General features: G+C 43.6%; 1 protein-coding gene and 1 long non-coding RNA gene across 2 annotated transcripts; both read left to right on the plus strand.

The window, feature by feature from the left end:
- The first annotated feature begins 438 nt into the window (after positions 1 to 438).
- LOC135365841 (translation initiation factor eIF2B subunit alpha-like) lies at positions 439 to 1,350 on the plus strand. The gene has a single exon (XM_064598537.1). It carries the CDS (start codon positions 446 to 448, stop codon positions 1,331 to 1,333), a length of 888 nt encoding a protein of 295 aa, XP_064454607.1. The 5' UTR covers positions 439 to 445; the 3' UTR covers positions 1,334 to 1,350.
- Positions 1,351 to 15,117: 13,767 nt separating this feature from the next.
- LOC135365843 (uncharacterized) lies at positions 15,118 to 15,655 on the plus strand. The gene is made up of 3 exons (XR_010413955.1): positions 15,118 to 15,260; positions 15,323 to 15,401; positions 15,611 to 15,655. It is a non-coding gene; the product is annotated as an uncharacterized LOC135365843 (long non-coding RNA).
- Positions 15,656 to 15,684: the final 29 nt, after the last annotated feature.

Genomic DNA, 15,684 nt, shown 5'->3' on the forward strand with positions numbered 1-15,684 from the left:
TTGTGGAGCTGCATATTCTGGGCTGTATTTTTATGCGTACTAACCACGATCCCGCAGCAGACGGCATTTCGGAGGATAGGCGTAGATTTAGCAGTGATACGATGTGGCCAGATGATATGATTGCTTACGGCCCACGGCCAACCGATACTTACATGAAAGGTTAATTTCGTAGTTTCGTAGTATCAATCGAAACTTTTTCTTGTAAAATAGTGAACTGATATCATAAAACTTTACGCATGACTTATCTATTTATTTTTCTGTTTTAGAATACACAGAATGGATACTCAAAATTTCCCATATCTTGTGTTGTATTCTGGTGCACATGTTGCTCCATGTTACTCAAAGTGGTGAGTGACAAGAACGACAAGAACCCCTTCTCGGTTTCCTTCGAAACATTGTGTTGCCGTGTTTATTGTTTGTATTCCTCACATATGCAAACGTAAGCATGGGAAACGATAATTCAGAGGCGATTGTCAAAAACTTTGAAAACATGCTGTCCAAGGAACCAAATATGTCTCCAGCTGTCACGGCGTTGCGTGTACTTCTGGAATTCTTGGAGAAAGACACTTCGAAGACCATCAACGGTTTGATCGAGGAGTTGAAATCTGCCGCTGACGCTATGGTAGCAGCGAAACAAGCTGTCATCTGCGTTCGTTCTGCCTGCGAACTTTTCCTTCGCTTCGTGACTTTGATCAAACTGGACGACGACATCGACGAATGCAAGAAGCTCATGTCCACACGGGGACGGACCTACCTGGAAAAAATCGACGCTGCCCGACCCAAAATCGCGCGTCTCGTAGTGCCTTTCATCCTCGACCGATCCACCATACTGACACACTCGACGTCGCGCGTCGTCAGGGATACTCTCTTAGAAGCCGCGAAAGGAAGCAAACATTTTCACGTTTACATCACCAAATCCGCACCGGATGACAGCGGCAAGCATCTATACGATGTCCTCGAGAAGAACGGTATAAGTTGCACGCTGATCGTGGACGCTGCAGTGGGGTACATCATGGAAAAGGTTGACGTGGTTCTCGTCGGAGCAGAAGGCGTCGTTGAAAGTGGCGGAGTCATCAACAAGATTGGGACCTACACGTTGGCCATGTGCGCCAAGGAGAAAAACAAGCCGCTGTACGTGCTTGCGGAGAGCTTCAAGTTTGTCCGCATGTACCCTTTGAATCAGAGGGACCTCGCGGGCAGCTTGCGCCAGACGGAGGAATCTACCGCGATGGTGGATTACACTCCGCCGGCGTATGTGACTTTGCTGTTCACGGATTTAGGTATTCTAACACCTTCCGCCGTGAGCGACGAGCTCATCAAGCTGTATGTGTGAAATAAACGCTTTTCGCAAAAGCTGTGTCTCGTCAAACGCGAATCGGATATGTGGCGTAGAAAGTGATTGTATCGGAAGCAATAATGTACCGCATGCAGACGTAACACCTAACAACAAAGCTCGCTATGCTCCAAAGCGTAACGTAGCACAGTCAAGAACTGTAGTGAGACGGGTTGCTAGCACGTATTACTGCGAGTCTATCCCTTTTGAGGCCAGAATATGGAAGCAGAATCGTCACGTTAAGGAACTTCTCGACGAGTTCAAACTTGGCCAGATAGGAGCATCGGTGAAGCAACGTCGTGGCAGAAAGATGGCTTGCTAAGTTCATACCTTGTAGCCTGAGTTTGGGATTCAAGACTCACCCCTCAAAGACCTATCACAGTTGACTGTGAGGTTGTCCTTTATGCAGGAGCACTCGACATTTCACAAACAAGTGTCCTTCTCCACTGGCATGTGCTCGGGAACATCAGGACGTGTCATCATACGTATCGTGACATGTGATGAAAATATCTCTTTTAGACACGGTTTCACCAACGTTGGTTAAGTTTGGACCGAGACCAAGGGTCGCTAAAACTTGAAATTAACACTCAATTCTCTTTCACAAACGTTAGTTAGTGGTGAGATGAATATTTTAGTGGCAATGACTCCCTTTAACGAAGCAGAATTAAGCTTTAAATTACAGTGAACGGACCGCTGATTTCGGTTCAAATGTTAATGGCGATGATGGTTCGGTTCAAGCGTTAATGATTGGTGAAACCGGGCCTTAGTAATTTTCGCACAGAAATGAATGGCTCGACCCAAGTCTTCTACCACAGTCTGTTGCTCAAACGGGGAGTGCTCTGCACAAGGTGGTGATGCACGTGCGGTGATACATTAAAGGGGTTGTGAAACCATTTCCAGACTTTTGAAAAAGTAACGTCGTAAATATTGATTTATGTCTGCTAAACATGCACATCAAAATGTCTTGTTTCTGCAATCCCACGTTACAAAGCTATTGCACTCTGAAGGCCGCGCGATGGGTGAGCTTGTCAATCTCTCTCACCTCTTTAACTCCTCGCCCATTTCTGCAGTGACGTTTTATCGTAGAGCAATGAGGTGAATACATTTCCCCGTTTCCGTGACGACACGGGGGTTGTAAAGGGAACTGGTCACATGGGAACGACCTTCGTTATAGTGACCTTCAGGTGCTTGAGGCAAGTGCGCCCAGCTAAAACGTCACTCCACCCGTTTCGTGCCACCCTCAGCAGTGGCTCGAAAAAAATCGCAGTTTAAAAAAGCGAACAGTTGAGGAACACAACAGAAGAACAGTCTCTGTTTGAAATATTGACGGCTCTCACCCTGAGGCAATTCCCTTCACCCATTCTACAAAAGTTGAATAAAACGTTCAATTAAGAATGTGGGACTTTGCACGTGAAATCCATCGACTACAACGTATGAAACAGAGCAGTACATTTAGTGCCCAAATGGAGCTCTGGCATCACCATCATGCTGTGCTCTACTCAATTGAGGCGAATGTATGCGGCTTTGTGCTGAAAGGACCCTGACGTGCTCAATGGATGGGTAGAGGATTGGGTAGGTGGATGGGTCCTCCTGCAGCAGGACAGCACTTCACCACCGAGCGGTGTCACACCAGCACCCAAAGTTTGACACTACGACTTTATTTCGAGGATTGAAGATCAATGGAGTCTCTGTCGTCGGGGATTAAAACCGAACCTCCTCAATGTATCAATACTATGCGTGATTCACCCTAGTAACAGTGAAGCTGAAGATGACAAATAATTCGTAATTGTGCCAGGTGATGAACACTTTGTAAGCCACAAGTTTCTTGTGCCATTAATAATACATACATGGTGTCCCAGAAAACGTGTCATTGAGTTTCAATTTAAAAAAAACTATGCCTCAGGCCCTTCTTTTTGTGCAATTCCGCGATTCTGCAAAAATTTGCGGAATTGTGGGTCCACCGCGGAATATGATTTTTTGCTCAGAATTTTGCAGAAACCACGCGCTTAAGTCAGTTTATGCGCGAGATAAACAGACTTTGCTTGCACCGGGTCGGCTTGCGTTACAGCGTAGATGTGCCAACTGGATTAGGCCACCAGGCCGTGATATGGCCCCATCTGTGTGCTGGAACAACCCTCTAACATATTGGGATTCTGGAGTGGAATGCAAATGCTGACCCCTGCTTTGGTGTCCATAGCTGTCAAGTTCCTCTGTGCGAGAGTAAACTCTGTACAAGTGTCCGTACATGCAGAGAGGTAAACTCTGTACATGCAGAGAGGTCACCTAGCAGGTACTATTTGATAGTCAGTGACAAACGTTACTCTGTCTCAGAAGAAGTCACAAAAGTTTTTGAAGTTGTAACCATGTTCCTCCACACTAAGAGCTAACAAAGAGTATTTTCTGTCTGAACTAGGGCAATTTGCCTTTCACCGTGGAAAAATGCAGAATTCATAGTTCCTTGCTGCGGAATTCAGGATTTGCCGCAGCAGGAAGAGAAGGGCTTTAACTATGCCACATAGAATCATGCGGTCAACGGCATTTGTTTTTACTAGGTTTTTGCCACCTCCTGATGTGCATGCCATGTGACCTAAGTTTAATTATGTAAATTTTTGTGAACTCAACTAGGAAAATTGGCACGGAAATCTGCCTCGGAATTTTAGTAAATTTGGCACGCTCTTCATGTTGGTGGGGTAATAAAGTGACATTTACTTGGGAAATTTCTGAGTTCACTTCGCAAAAATTTACATAATTAAACTTAGGTTACATGGCATGCACATCAGGAGGTGGCAAAAACTTAGTAAGAACAAATGAACAGAACTTGACTGCATGATTCTAGGTGGCATAGTTTTTTTTTATTAAAATTCAGTTATACGTTTTCTGGGACACACTGCATGTGACAAAATTGTGGCAGTGATATTAAATAGATGCACAGAGAAGACCATAATGATTTAGAGACACAGTGTATTGTTTGTAGCCCAAAGTTTATTATTTAAATTGTACTCGTGCACAAGTGTAGAAACACACATGGTTACATGTACAGCTGCTAAGCTACTTATCTGCAACTTCTTATCTTTAGGGTCGTCAATAGCCATGTTTTTTTTTGGGGGGGGGGAAATTGGGGAGTAAAAATGAGATGAGATAAAAATTTGAAAATTGGGGAGTAAAGATGGGGCTTTATTGGGAGCCGCGAGACAGGGCAAAAATTCAGCAATATTGGGTGGAAAAGCATATTTCCGAGTGGAAAATAAAAATTTCTCTAAATCAAAAAAATAAAACCTCGCATTTTAGATGAACATAAGCTGTGGAACACCCAAGCTAAACGTGCATAGCGTTCTCGACTGGCTATACTGATGGCTGTATTGGCACCATGCAAAGTTTAAATGCGTGCACGCATGCACCACGCATGAAAAAAAAAAGAGCCCCATTAGCAAACGTAGCTAGTGGTTTTAGGTGTAGCCAGAACTAGAAACACATAAAATTCTTGATAACTGCAATATAAGGATGATGAGGGGGAGTCTTTGTACAAGAGGGGCAAGCACTTGGTTGAAATCGTTGAACATTCCCTCGTTCCTTGCAACGATATGGTCTCCTTTTGGTTATCTGGCTACTGTCTACTACCTCGACCATGACAGTCACCGTGTATTCACACGAGCGACATCCCCACGGAATATTCCAGTGGAAGAAAAAGCGAAAACACTGCTCATAGAGCCGAAGTTCCGTCCCGTGTTACGTTGACTATTCACATGGTGCGGAATATCGGGAGTGGCGTACTGCGCATTTAGCAGACGACACCGTCAGGGTGTTTTCCTGTCGTCTGCTACGGAATATCTTGTGGCTGTGTAGCAAGATATTCCCCACGGCTAGCAGTGTGCGTGAAGACACGACGTTGAGCGCGAGCGCTCAAGTGACAGCAGAAAGCTATGACGCTTTTCGCATCTTCCACTTCAGGGGGAATGTCGCTCGTGTGAATACACGGTCACTAGAGCTGAGTGAATAGCAAAATTTCCATTGCAAATAGTTTACCAATATTTCACTTGCACTCCAAACCGAATCCGAACGATTTCTTCAGACGGCAAACTTCAGAAGGTCAGTCGAATTTGAATAATCAGAAAAGGCCCAATTTGAATGATTTCCAGTGGTGAAATATTTTGTGGCATCGTGCTCATTCGATATGATGTTCTGCTCCAAACTTGTGAGCCTTTTCACCCAGCATAGCATATCGTGAGAGAAGGGTCCCTCTGTGTTGTGCATGGTAGACTGCATTAGTGGGATGACCTGCACCGAGAGTTAGTCAACATGTTCCACGCAGCCTGCGTTGTGTGCATCTCCTCATTTTTATGTTTACATTGTGAATTTCCAGTACTTTTTTTTTAGAAATTGCACATACTTTCATCTGTTACTGAACGTAACACTGAAAGTTGGGAGCACATTTACTGAAACATGCAATGCCGAGAGTACAGTGTTGACCACGAGGTCACAGAAGTTGTAGACTTTGGTGACATATAATATTGTAAGCAGTGTAAAGTGGGCTTCACCTAACACTCGGGTGTAATGAGGCAGAGCCCACTTTCAGAATGGCGATATAGCGATACCTCGCTTCTGTAACTATTGAAAAAATATTCGAAAATTTTGAATAACTGAAAATAGGTTGTGAATAGCATTCGAATAGGATCAGATGTTCGTTTCATATTCGAAATAATTTCGAATATTTGCACAGCTCTAACAGTCACTATAATGTGAGTTATACTTTCCATTAGGGATGGGCCAACCGTATCCCCGTGCAAAAAAAGGGAATTGAACCTTTCGAATACACACACAAAAAAATGTGTGTTTCTTTTTAAAACTGGCGCCTCTGGAGTCCGCCGAAAGCGTGCTTGGTCAGCGGGTCCCCGGCATATAAAAATTTAAAACTTGAAAACAGCCGTGTTTTCAACATGTTTGTTTGTTTACATTGCTCTGGACCGTAAAAGAGTTCAGGCAGGAACTCTTACATTACAAGTTTAAAAGTAACATGGTTTTACATTTGATTGTTTCTTAGTTTTATGGAAAGAATTCAGACTCGAGAGTTTATGTAATCTCCTGTAGTCGATGAACGACACGTTAAGTAAATTATACATTTAAGAAGAAGTACATGGGTATGTTCTCTCCTGAAAGTGAACTATCAATTAATTTGTTTTTTTATTATACAACGATATCAAATTCTGCTTAAAAAAACTTTTCAGTAGATTAGTTCTTTTTCCTGGCTTTTCAAACGCTTTTTTTTTAAGAACGGATTCGAAAGATTCGTAAGATTTGCAGAACCTTCCTTGGATTCAGATTTGCCCCATCTCTACGTTCCATATAGTATACCAGGATTAAATACTTTATCAGAGAACTCGTTCCATGCCAGACTCAAACGTTCATTACGGCAACATTACGGTCCCTTGATAGTACTGAGTGACCGTAGTGTCGTAATACCCTGGGCTATCTTCAGTTTCTTTTTTTTTTTTTGTCTGTCTCTCTTCTGTTCAGACACTATGGCTGGCCAAAAAATTAGTGAGAACAAGGTTAAGTAAACTGTTAAAACCACTTTAAAAACGTGGACGGTCTTTCCTGTCTCTTCCTCGATGGCCGTAACCTCTACAAATGACTGAGGCGAGACACCGTGATAATGGGTAACAATTTACAATGTTCGATACAATGTAATCTTTTTCTTCTCCTCTGCTACAATTAAAATGAATTAAAATTAAAAAGGACGCGAGAAAGTTACCATGCAGTGCAACTGTAACGACAAGTCTTTAAAAATCATTAGGAGCCTCTAGAACGTTATGCAACGGAAACTTTAACGTAAAGTCGTAAAGTATACTTGCGCAATAGTCAAGATTAGAAAGCACTGTCCATATGTACAATATTCCAAGAAGTCCATCCCAACAGTCGCTCAATCACCGTGGTGTGCTACGTGTCGATTGCAGAAAAGCTGTCGCATCGTCTTCACAAGCTGACCGAGGCGTTGGTGCCGATTTAGATCATCAACAAGGTCTGGAAACTGCGGTACCACCGGATTACTTTCGATGGCTGCGAGGTAAAAATAAACGTGCATTAGACATTTGCTTGTGTGGTGACAGGCAATCCTAATTTCGTCTTCCTCGAAGTTAAACTATAAGCATTTTCCTGTCTGTGCAGCAGACCTGTGGTGCACGAGGTTATTAACGAATGTAAATATTTATCAACCTCCATATTCGATGAGCAGACACGGAGGCTACTTCTGTGCCACTTCTCTACAGAGAGGGCATCTACGACAGTTGATGTGATTGAAATTGGTGTGTTGCTATCTGAGGAGAACACTCCAGTTGGTGAGCTATAAGAAAAGTTTGAAGTACTCAAATGCCATTAACCAGAATTCAAACTGTATAGTACAGGGTGTTTCACATAATCTGAAAAAAAAAAAAAAAGAAAGAAATCGTACTAAAAATACCTTAATACCTTACCCTAACCCTTGAAATTGTTCCCTAACCCTTGAGCACTTTTATCAAATTCAATTTGCAAGAAATTGAATTTTCCTGATTCAACTCCAAAATTTGCACAAGTCAACCTCGCATATATTCAGAGAGTGCATGCTGGATACACCCCACACTATTGCAAAATTCATTCACTACTACAATGATCATAGCCAGGGAAGAAGTGTCGTTTCGAGGCGTGCAAGAGGCCACGCTCAGATCTCCGAAAGAAGCGATGCGAGGAGGTCATATACCTGCCCCTCCACTTTCTCTTCACCAAGCTTCTGCTGATAACGTCAGCGTGGTTGTGACACAAAGTTATCTGTAAGAAGAGTGAGAGGGAAACAGGGAGGGGCAGGTAATTGTTTTTCTTTTGCCACATCTTGCAGTAATTTGAAGGAGAATTGAGCTCCACTGACAATTTGTGCGCCTCGAAACGACGTCTTTCGTTGTTGTTTTTTCTTCTTCGTCTTTTTTTTTTTTTACTATTACCAAAGGAATGGTACTAAATTAAACTACTACTAAATCCAACCTGCGCTTTTTGTTCGTGTCAAAAACAAACACGAGGTTGACTTAGCAAATTTCAATTGGGAAAATTCAGTCTCCCAGGAATGACATTTGATAAAGTGCTCAGGGGTCACGGTAGACCAAATCTCCCCCGAAACGCTGCTCTTCCTGTAATGTTCAGATAAGTGATTTTAATTTCTTTTTTTTTAATTTTTTTATGTCACGCGAAACACCGTGTATAATAGTTAGCTGCGCCGGATTCACAACAACGTACCGCAACAGCCCAAAATCAGCAAAAACGTTCACTCTCCAAGAGGACATGACCACAGAAACAGGACGCATGGGAGGAAAGGGGAATTGTTCACCAATAATATAGAGAACAGGGTCAGCGAAAGTGAGGAGGTCAGAGGAGGCGTTTGAAAGCAGCGAGAATAGACACAGTCACTATAAATAGGGGTACAGAGTATCGCAATCCTTTTTCGCATTTTTTTGTGTCCGCGATTGGGCCGATCGTGTCACGTGGTTTCTCCTTCCCAGAACACGTCGTCCATGTTGAGTCCCCTCCATACAAAACCGGTTCCCTCTGCGCTGTTCACATGTAGAGAAGGGGGAGATTGGCATCCCGTTGCTCGGCGACGCAGCCGCGCAGGGACACAAGATGGCGGGCACGCTCACTGGTGTGGCTCAGTGTCGTTACTCTGCTCCCTATTTAGTGACTCTTAATAGACACAGAGGGGCACCTAATACACAATTACCCACACTTTCTTGCCCACACTAATACAATTACCCACGGCCTCTGAGCTTCTTACTTTCGCAGACCCTGTTCTATTCCCATGCGTCCTGCTTTTGTAGTTGTGTCCTCGTGGAGAATGTTTTGCTGGTTTTGAGCTGTTGTGATGCGTTTGTTTCTTCGCGTCTGCTCGTGCTGAGGCTCATCTACTATAGAGCTTGTCCACCAGCTTGCCCGTATCTTCGTCATATTATCCGTCACGCTTATCAAAGGTAGGGGCAGTGGCGTCACTAGGGTATGCGTTGCACCGTCACCCCCCCACACACACACACCCTGCGCCCGCAATAATGTGTCCCTTTCCATCCGAGGCCATAGACGATGAATAACAGTACCATATCGTACGCAGAAAAAATCATATGCTCACGAAGGGCTTCTTATGCTGTTTTTGGCGTCACCTCACTACTGAAGAAGAGAGGAGGAGGCGGTACTGCTGCTGCACGTCACCCCCTACTATAGCATCCCCCGGTGCAGACCGCACCCCCCGCACCCACCTAGTTTCTGCAGCTATTGTCAATCAAATCAAAGCCCTTAAAGAGAAAGGAAATGATATTGAGAATTGCTCAGGACCCCCAATTAATTCCCCAGCAGTCTAGCGGGAGCAAAGCTGCTTAAATTACTTAAACAGTGTAACTGGGTTACAGTTACTTGACTCTGAAAGTATTTATGTTGAAGGAAAAGCTGAAAAGCTGAAGAAGCTGAAACTAACTTCCCAGTTACCCTTCTTGATCACGAGCGAAATGCGTGCAAATATTTACCTTATACTATTTATAAATATTTATAATATTTATTTATTTTATTACTTATCTATTATATAATAAATATTTATAATTATTTATAAATATTTTTACTTGTTTTCGCGTGTGAGATCTTAAAATTCTGTTGTCAGCAGAGGCATGCTCACCATGCCAATGCCAAGGCTCACGGAACTGCGTTAAGTTCACGTATCCAGAAATTTGTTTTCCGGACGGTAATCGGTGAGAATAGAGGCATCTGGGTAAGCCAGATGTGACTGTTCGTACAAGTAAAATAAAAACAAGAAATGAGAAGTATTGCTGTTTCTATACAAGAAACAAAAAACAAAACAGAGAAGATGCTGCAAAACAATGAACTGGTTTCTCACCCCTGTAGTTTCCGTCTTCCAGAGCAAGCACGAAGCTATATTCCTCTGACGGCTGTTCTGGGTCTATCAGAGTGAAAGCAAACTTGATCTCGTTTCCTGCATGAAGCATAAGGCAGTTCTTAGCCCACATATTGCATAATGTAATGGGATAATGCATGTGGCTACGACACACGGGAAACGCTTTGTAGAACACTACGAGGATCATCATTCGGTTTCATTTATTTTGATGTTATTATACTCAAGATACGTCTTAACGGCGAATGATAGAGATGGAGGCGCTAGAGGGAAACACCCGGTTGAAGGCTCCTCCTTGAAAAGTGCATCAATTACAGCAAGGGCACAAATCGTAAATCGTACGTGTGTCGAACATGACAGGAAACATAAGTATCAGTAACTGTTAATTAACAAAACATTTTTTACCTGTCTTCTAAAAGATGAATAAGAACATCCATTTCTTATATCAGGCGGCAGCAGGTTCCAATCACATACCCCACGAAACGAAAACGATTGCCTGCCGTAGTTTGTACTGATCTTTGGTAGATTCAACGTTCCACTATATATATAAGTGGAATTGGAAGAATGCGGATGACCACGAAAAATGAAGATATTCAATAAGAATCAGAAGTGGAGACAGTTCTTCTACAGGGAACAATATAAAAGGGGGACTTTATTAAAAGCTAAGAGGGCGTATTCGACGTTTCAACAGCGCCGCTATTTCTTATGGAATATATATATATATATATATATACCGGGTGTCTCAGTTAAATCCCCGGGCTAAATAATTCGCGAGTGGGTGCACCAATCGAATAACTTTCTTTTTTACAAGTATCTGTCCAGTACCGCCTACAAGATGCGCACCGCGTGAATGAGCGGGAGGCGCTCATTATTTAAATAAAAATTCAAATGAGTTTCGTGAAAAAAGCTAACTTCTAAAGCAGGGCGCCGTCGGCATTAAAATGGGTACTACCCCTTTTGAGACCTTCAGTGGACACCTTTTAGAGAAAAATCTGCCACCGAAGCGGGTCATTTGTTGCAGTAATAAATTGGTTTCGGTTTACGTATTTTTGCCACGGCTGGTCGCGGCGAATCGCAAAAGGATGTAATTCATTGGTGTAATTCATTGGTGTAAGGACGTAATTCATTGGTGGACATGGGAGTGAACGAGCGTCCTTTTGCGCTTCACCACGACCAGCCGCGACAAAAATATGTAAACCAAAACCAATTAATTACTGCAACAAATGACCAGCTTCAGTTGCAGACTTTTCTCTAAAAGGTATCTACTGAAGGTCCCAGAAGGGGTAGTACCCATTTTAATGCCGACGGTGCCCTGCTTCAGAAGTTAGCTTTTTTCACGAAACTCATTTGAATTTTTATTTAAATAATGAGCGCCTCCCGCTCATTCATGCGGTGCGCATCTTGTAGGCGGTATTGGACAGATACTTGTAAAAAATAAAGTTATTCTATTGGTGCACCCACTCGCGAATTATTTAGCCCGGGGATTTAACTGAGACACCCGGTATATCTATATAAATGCTCATCGAGATAGGTTAACCAGAGAAACCTTGGAGGCTTTTGCTATCTGTGCCTCAGGTGACCGTCGTACAAGCACACCTTCTGCCGGGTTATCAGAGAAGGAAATGTCATATCTTTGCACGTGCTTACACCGAAGGCAAGCAAGGCTCCTGGTTGAAAGAGTGGGGAGTGTTAATGGATTTAAGAGCTGTGTCTGCCTGATGTTTTTCATTATAACGTCGGAAGTAGCGCCTGTCTCGTCCGTCTTCTTTGCCTACCTGTCCGTGTCTACGATGAGCGCTCCCATTCAAGCGCATGGGAGGATACACAGGGACTGTACGCTACCGATCCGTTTACAAATGTGACTGAGGACTCCCGAATGTTAAAGATAATGGGACAGAAAGAAAGACAATGACTAATATAACGGAGGGTGCCGCTAATTTGCTCCCGATTCCGATCGCTGAGAGTGCTAACACCTGCGGTTTCGAGACTGCAGTTATGACTTTGGATAAAGAGAATTTTCACAAGCAGATCCATGAGAAACAAAAAAATGCAAAGGTAGAGGCTTTTCGGGGACTGTGAAAAAATTCCAGGGTTTCCTATTCCTTAAAAACAGCACTTTTCAAATTCCAGAGTATTGGAGGGTTTCAAGGACCAGTGGGAACTACGGGGTGAAGTTAGGAAAGGTTACACATTTCGATCGAGTCGTAAAAATACGAGACGACATCTCTGGTGCTTCAAACTGTGCAGTCTGACAGTCATCCGCCTGAAGTTTTATCCATATCATTTTTCAAATGCTATCACTTTGTAGAAAAAAAGATAGAAGCAAAGCAAAATCTCGCCCCATGCATTTTTTTTCCTCTGTCTGCTTCACGTTCACATCCCCACGTATAAGGTTGTGCTGCCTGGTAACGAAGCAAAACCAAAACCTACGGAACAAACGACAACCAGATGGCCCAGATGCTAGGTTTCGATGCAGCACCACCTATACATGGGAATGTGAACGTGAAGCAGACAGACGAAAAAATTGTGGTTTGCGAGTGGTATAGGCCATAGGAAATGCATGGGGTGAGAATTTGCTTTGCTTCAAACTCTCTGTCTACAAAGTGACAGCGTTTAAAAAAAAAACATAGATAAAACTTCATGCAAATGACTATCAGTCCGGAAAGATTGAAGCGCCAGAAACGTCACGGTCTATTTTTACGACCTATTCTTACCTTACCCTGTACCTACTGAAATAGACGGGTACCATGCTAAAACCGGCATTCTCCTAATTACGGGTGACAAAGCGCACTTGTACCCACCTGACTTCGGACAAATTCTGAATCCAGCCCAGTCCCTGACTATGTCGATGCGCTCTTTGTATGCCTCGTAGAAGTCAGTGTGCCGTGTCTTCAGCAGATCGACTGCCTCTCTGTGGTGCTCCAGAAGCTTTTCCTTTTTCGAGAGAGTGCACTTCAGTGCGTCAACGTGCTCCAGAACTCGCTCGTGTTCGGACTTTGCTGCTTCGAGTAACTTCTGCTCCTCATTTAGCTTTTCTTGTAAATTTCTAACTTCTGTAAAAATTTGAACAAGATATCACAAATCATACATCATCGTACGTCATAAAGGACATTCGACATCCACGACTCGCTATAAGTTGATGAGGTCACAATAGTAATAATAATAATAATAATAATAATAATAACTCGATACCACCTACAAGCTGCGCATCGTGTGAATGAGTTGGAGCCGCTCATTATTTAAATAAAAATTCGAATGAGTTTCATAAAAAAACGTAACTTCTAAAGCAAGGCGCCGTCAGCATTAAAACAGTTACAACCCCGTTTGGGACTTTCGGTGGACACCTTTTAGAGAAAAATCTGCCACTGCAGAGGATCATTTGTTCCAGCAATTAATTGGTTTCGTTTACATACTTCTGTAACACCTGGTAGCGGCGAAGTGCAAAAGGACGTAATTCGAGAATTCGATATATTTTCTGCTCCCGTATTTTATGCTGCTTTCACCAAATGATTTGGTTTTCCGTTCATTCAACTAGCAGATGTTCAAACTTCAAGGACGCACCCCTTGTACTTGGCTCATTGAAAGAATGGAACTTTGGAGCTTGGATGTATTTCTGAGCACTCGCGCGTGTACCTCTATTTTTGTTAATTAGCTTAGAAAAGTTAGTTCTTGAAAAGACAGAACTGGGGTACATAATGCATTCTCTTCTCCATGACATGAAGCGACGGCCATAGGCGCGTTTTCAATCTGACGGGGGGGGGGGGGGGGTAGCACAATGCCCATCTCCCCCCCCTCTCCCATGCACAGTAGTCGGGCAGGGTGGAGATATTCAAGTTCACTCGCACGATGCATGCAATTAGTCGGATGGATATCCCTTGAAACGATCATTGTGAGTGGCAACTGGGTGACTATCGCATGTGGCAGCAAAACACACGGTTTTGAAGAAAAGCATGGACGGCGCCAGCAACATAAACAATGCCTACAGGGCAGTATCCCTTCATGCACCTGCAGTATTCCTGCAGGTTCCTACCCGGCTTCCAACTACAGCGTACTTACCTACGGAGGCTTTCAACAGTTGTTTCGTTGCAGTACCAGCTGCTTCAACCGACAGGCACAAGTCATTCTCCAGTTGCCGTAATAAGGCTTCTGTTTCTGCAATATCATTGCCTTGCTGAGCTTCACATTCTCTGAAGAAACGATCAACTTCGATAGAATAGTCGCCAAACGCCATTCCTTTGGTCTTTGTAAAAGTTTGTATACTACGCTGGTTGTCTTTTTCCACAAATCAACAACCGCGCGCCGACAAGCCGGCAGCTGCTTTGTAATCCGATGAATGGATTGGATTTAGGTTGGATTGCAAACCGGCGGAACGATGTTGCCAAGTTGAGAGGGAAAGTAGTCGGAAAATCCGTGTCATAAAAGGATAAAAGGTGGAAGTGGAACTTTCTGTAATGAGTAATGACGGAACATGTGACGCTGCTTTGGCTAATGCCTTTTAAATTTGCAAAAAGAAAAATAAATAGCGCCTGGCTTTTGTAAGCGCATGTTAAATGGGTGGGTGCGCTGTTCGGGGCTTTCGTTTCATCAAATTGCGGAAGCGCAGTGTACAATTAATATCATTTTTCTCACTGATGAACGACTCTCCTGAACATGCTGCACCAGGCCGACGTAGAAAGTGTGTCACGAGCAATATGCCATAGCCTCCTATAAATGTGCTAATACTATAATTGCCAGTGCACAGCTACGGAACCAATTGGCAGTTTTATGCCCTGATCGAAGTAGTCGTGTAAAGGGACGAGACATACAAAAAAGAAAGAGAATGGCAGTGGAATCACGTGGTTTTTAGCTAAGCGAAGTTTTTCACGAGACACGTTCGCACGGCCACGCGCGCACTGTTTCCGAACGAGCGCCGCACCTCGAGGCAAGATTCATTCATTCTCGGGATTCATTCGCAGTTGGCCGCTGTCAGCAGCACAGGTAGGAGCTCCTCCTCGCTTGGACAACCCAGCGGAAAAGCGGGTAAGCGATCACCTGCAATGTTCGAGATTTCTGCATCTGACGCGCTTTCGTGATCTTTTTAGTTTCGAAGCTATCCGTTAGGGGTGCCCAGGTTTCTCCTGTGTCTCCGCGAACGCTACGTGCGTTTTCCGAGCAGCCATGGTAAGGAATCTTTTCGAGCCGTAATTCGAATGTTTTGTCTTGCTAGTTTCTTTTCTTACACACTGTCGGACAAGTTTCGCAGCCACTTCTGCGTTCATGTTAACTGATGTCGTACGAGTGTCACTTGCTGCGCTAACATCTTGGCGTCAACGACTTGTGCGTGAGAACACCGGGATGTCACTTATGTTGCCTTACTGCTTGTTCCGCAGGCGTCCGTTCTGCAGACCATTGATACTGCTCACGAAGACATGATTGTAAGATTACATTACAACTGATTGCTTTC

The sequence above is a fragment of the Ornithodoros turicata genome, chromosome 8 (assembly GCF_037126465.1).
Source record: "Ornithodoros turicata isolate Travis chromosome 8, ASM3712646v1, whole genome shotgun sequence".
NCBI classification, from domain to species: domain Eukaryota; kingdom Metazoa; phylum Arthropoda; class Arachnida; order Ixodida; family Argasidae; genus Ornithodoros; species Ornithodoros turicata.

Bases quoted from the DNA above. Each gene is read 5' to 3' on its own strand.
- LOC135365841 (XM_064598537.1), top strand. From the start codon at position 446: ATGGGAAACGATAATTCAGAGGCGATTGTCAAAAACTTTGAAAACATG.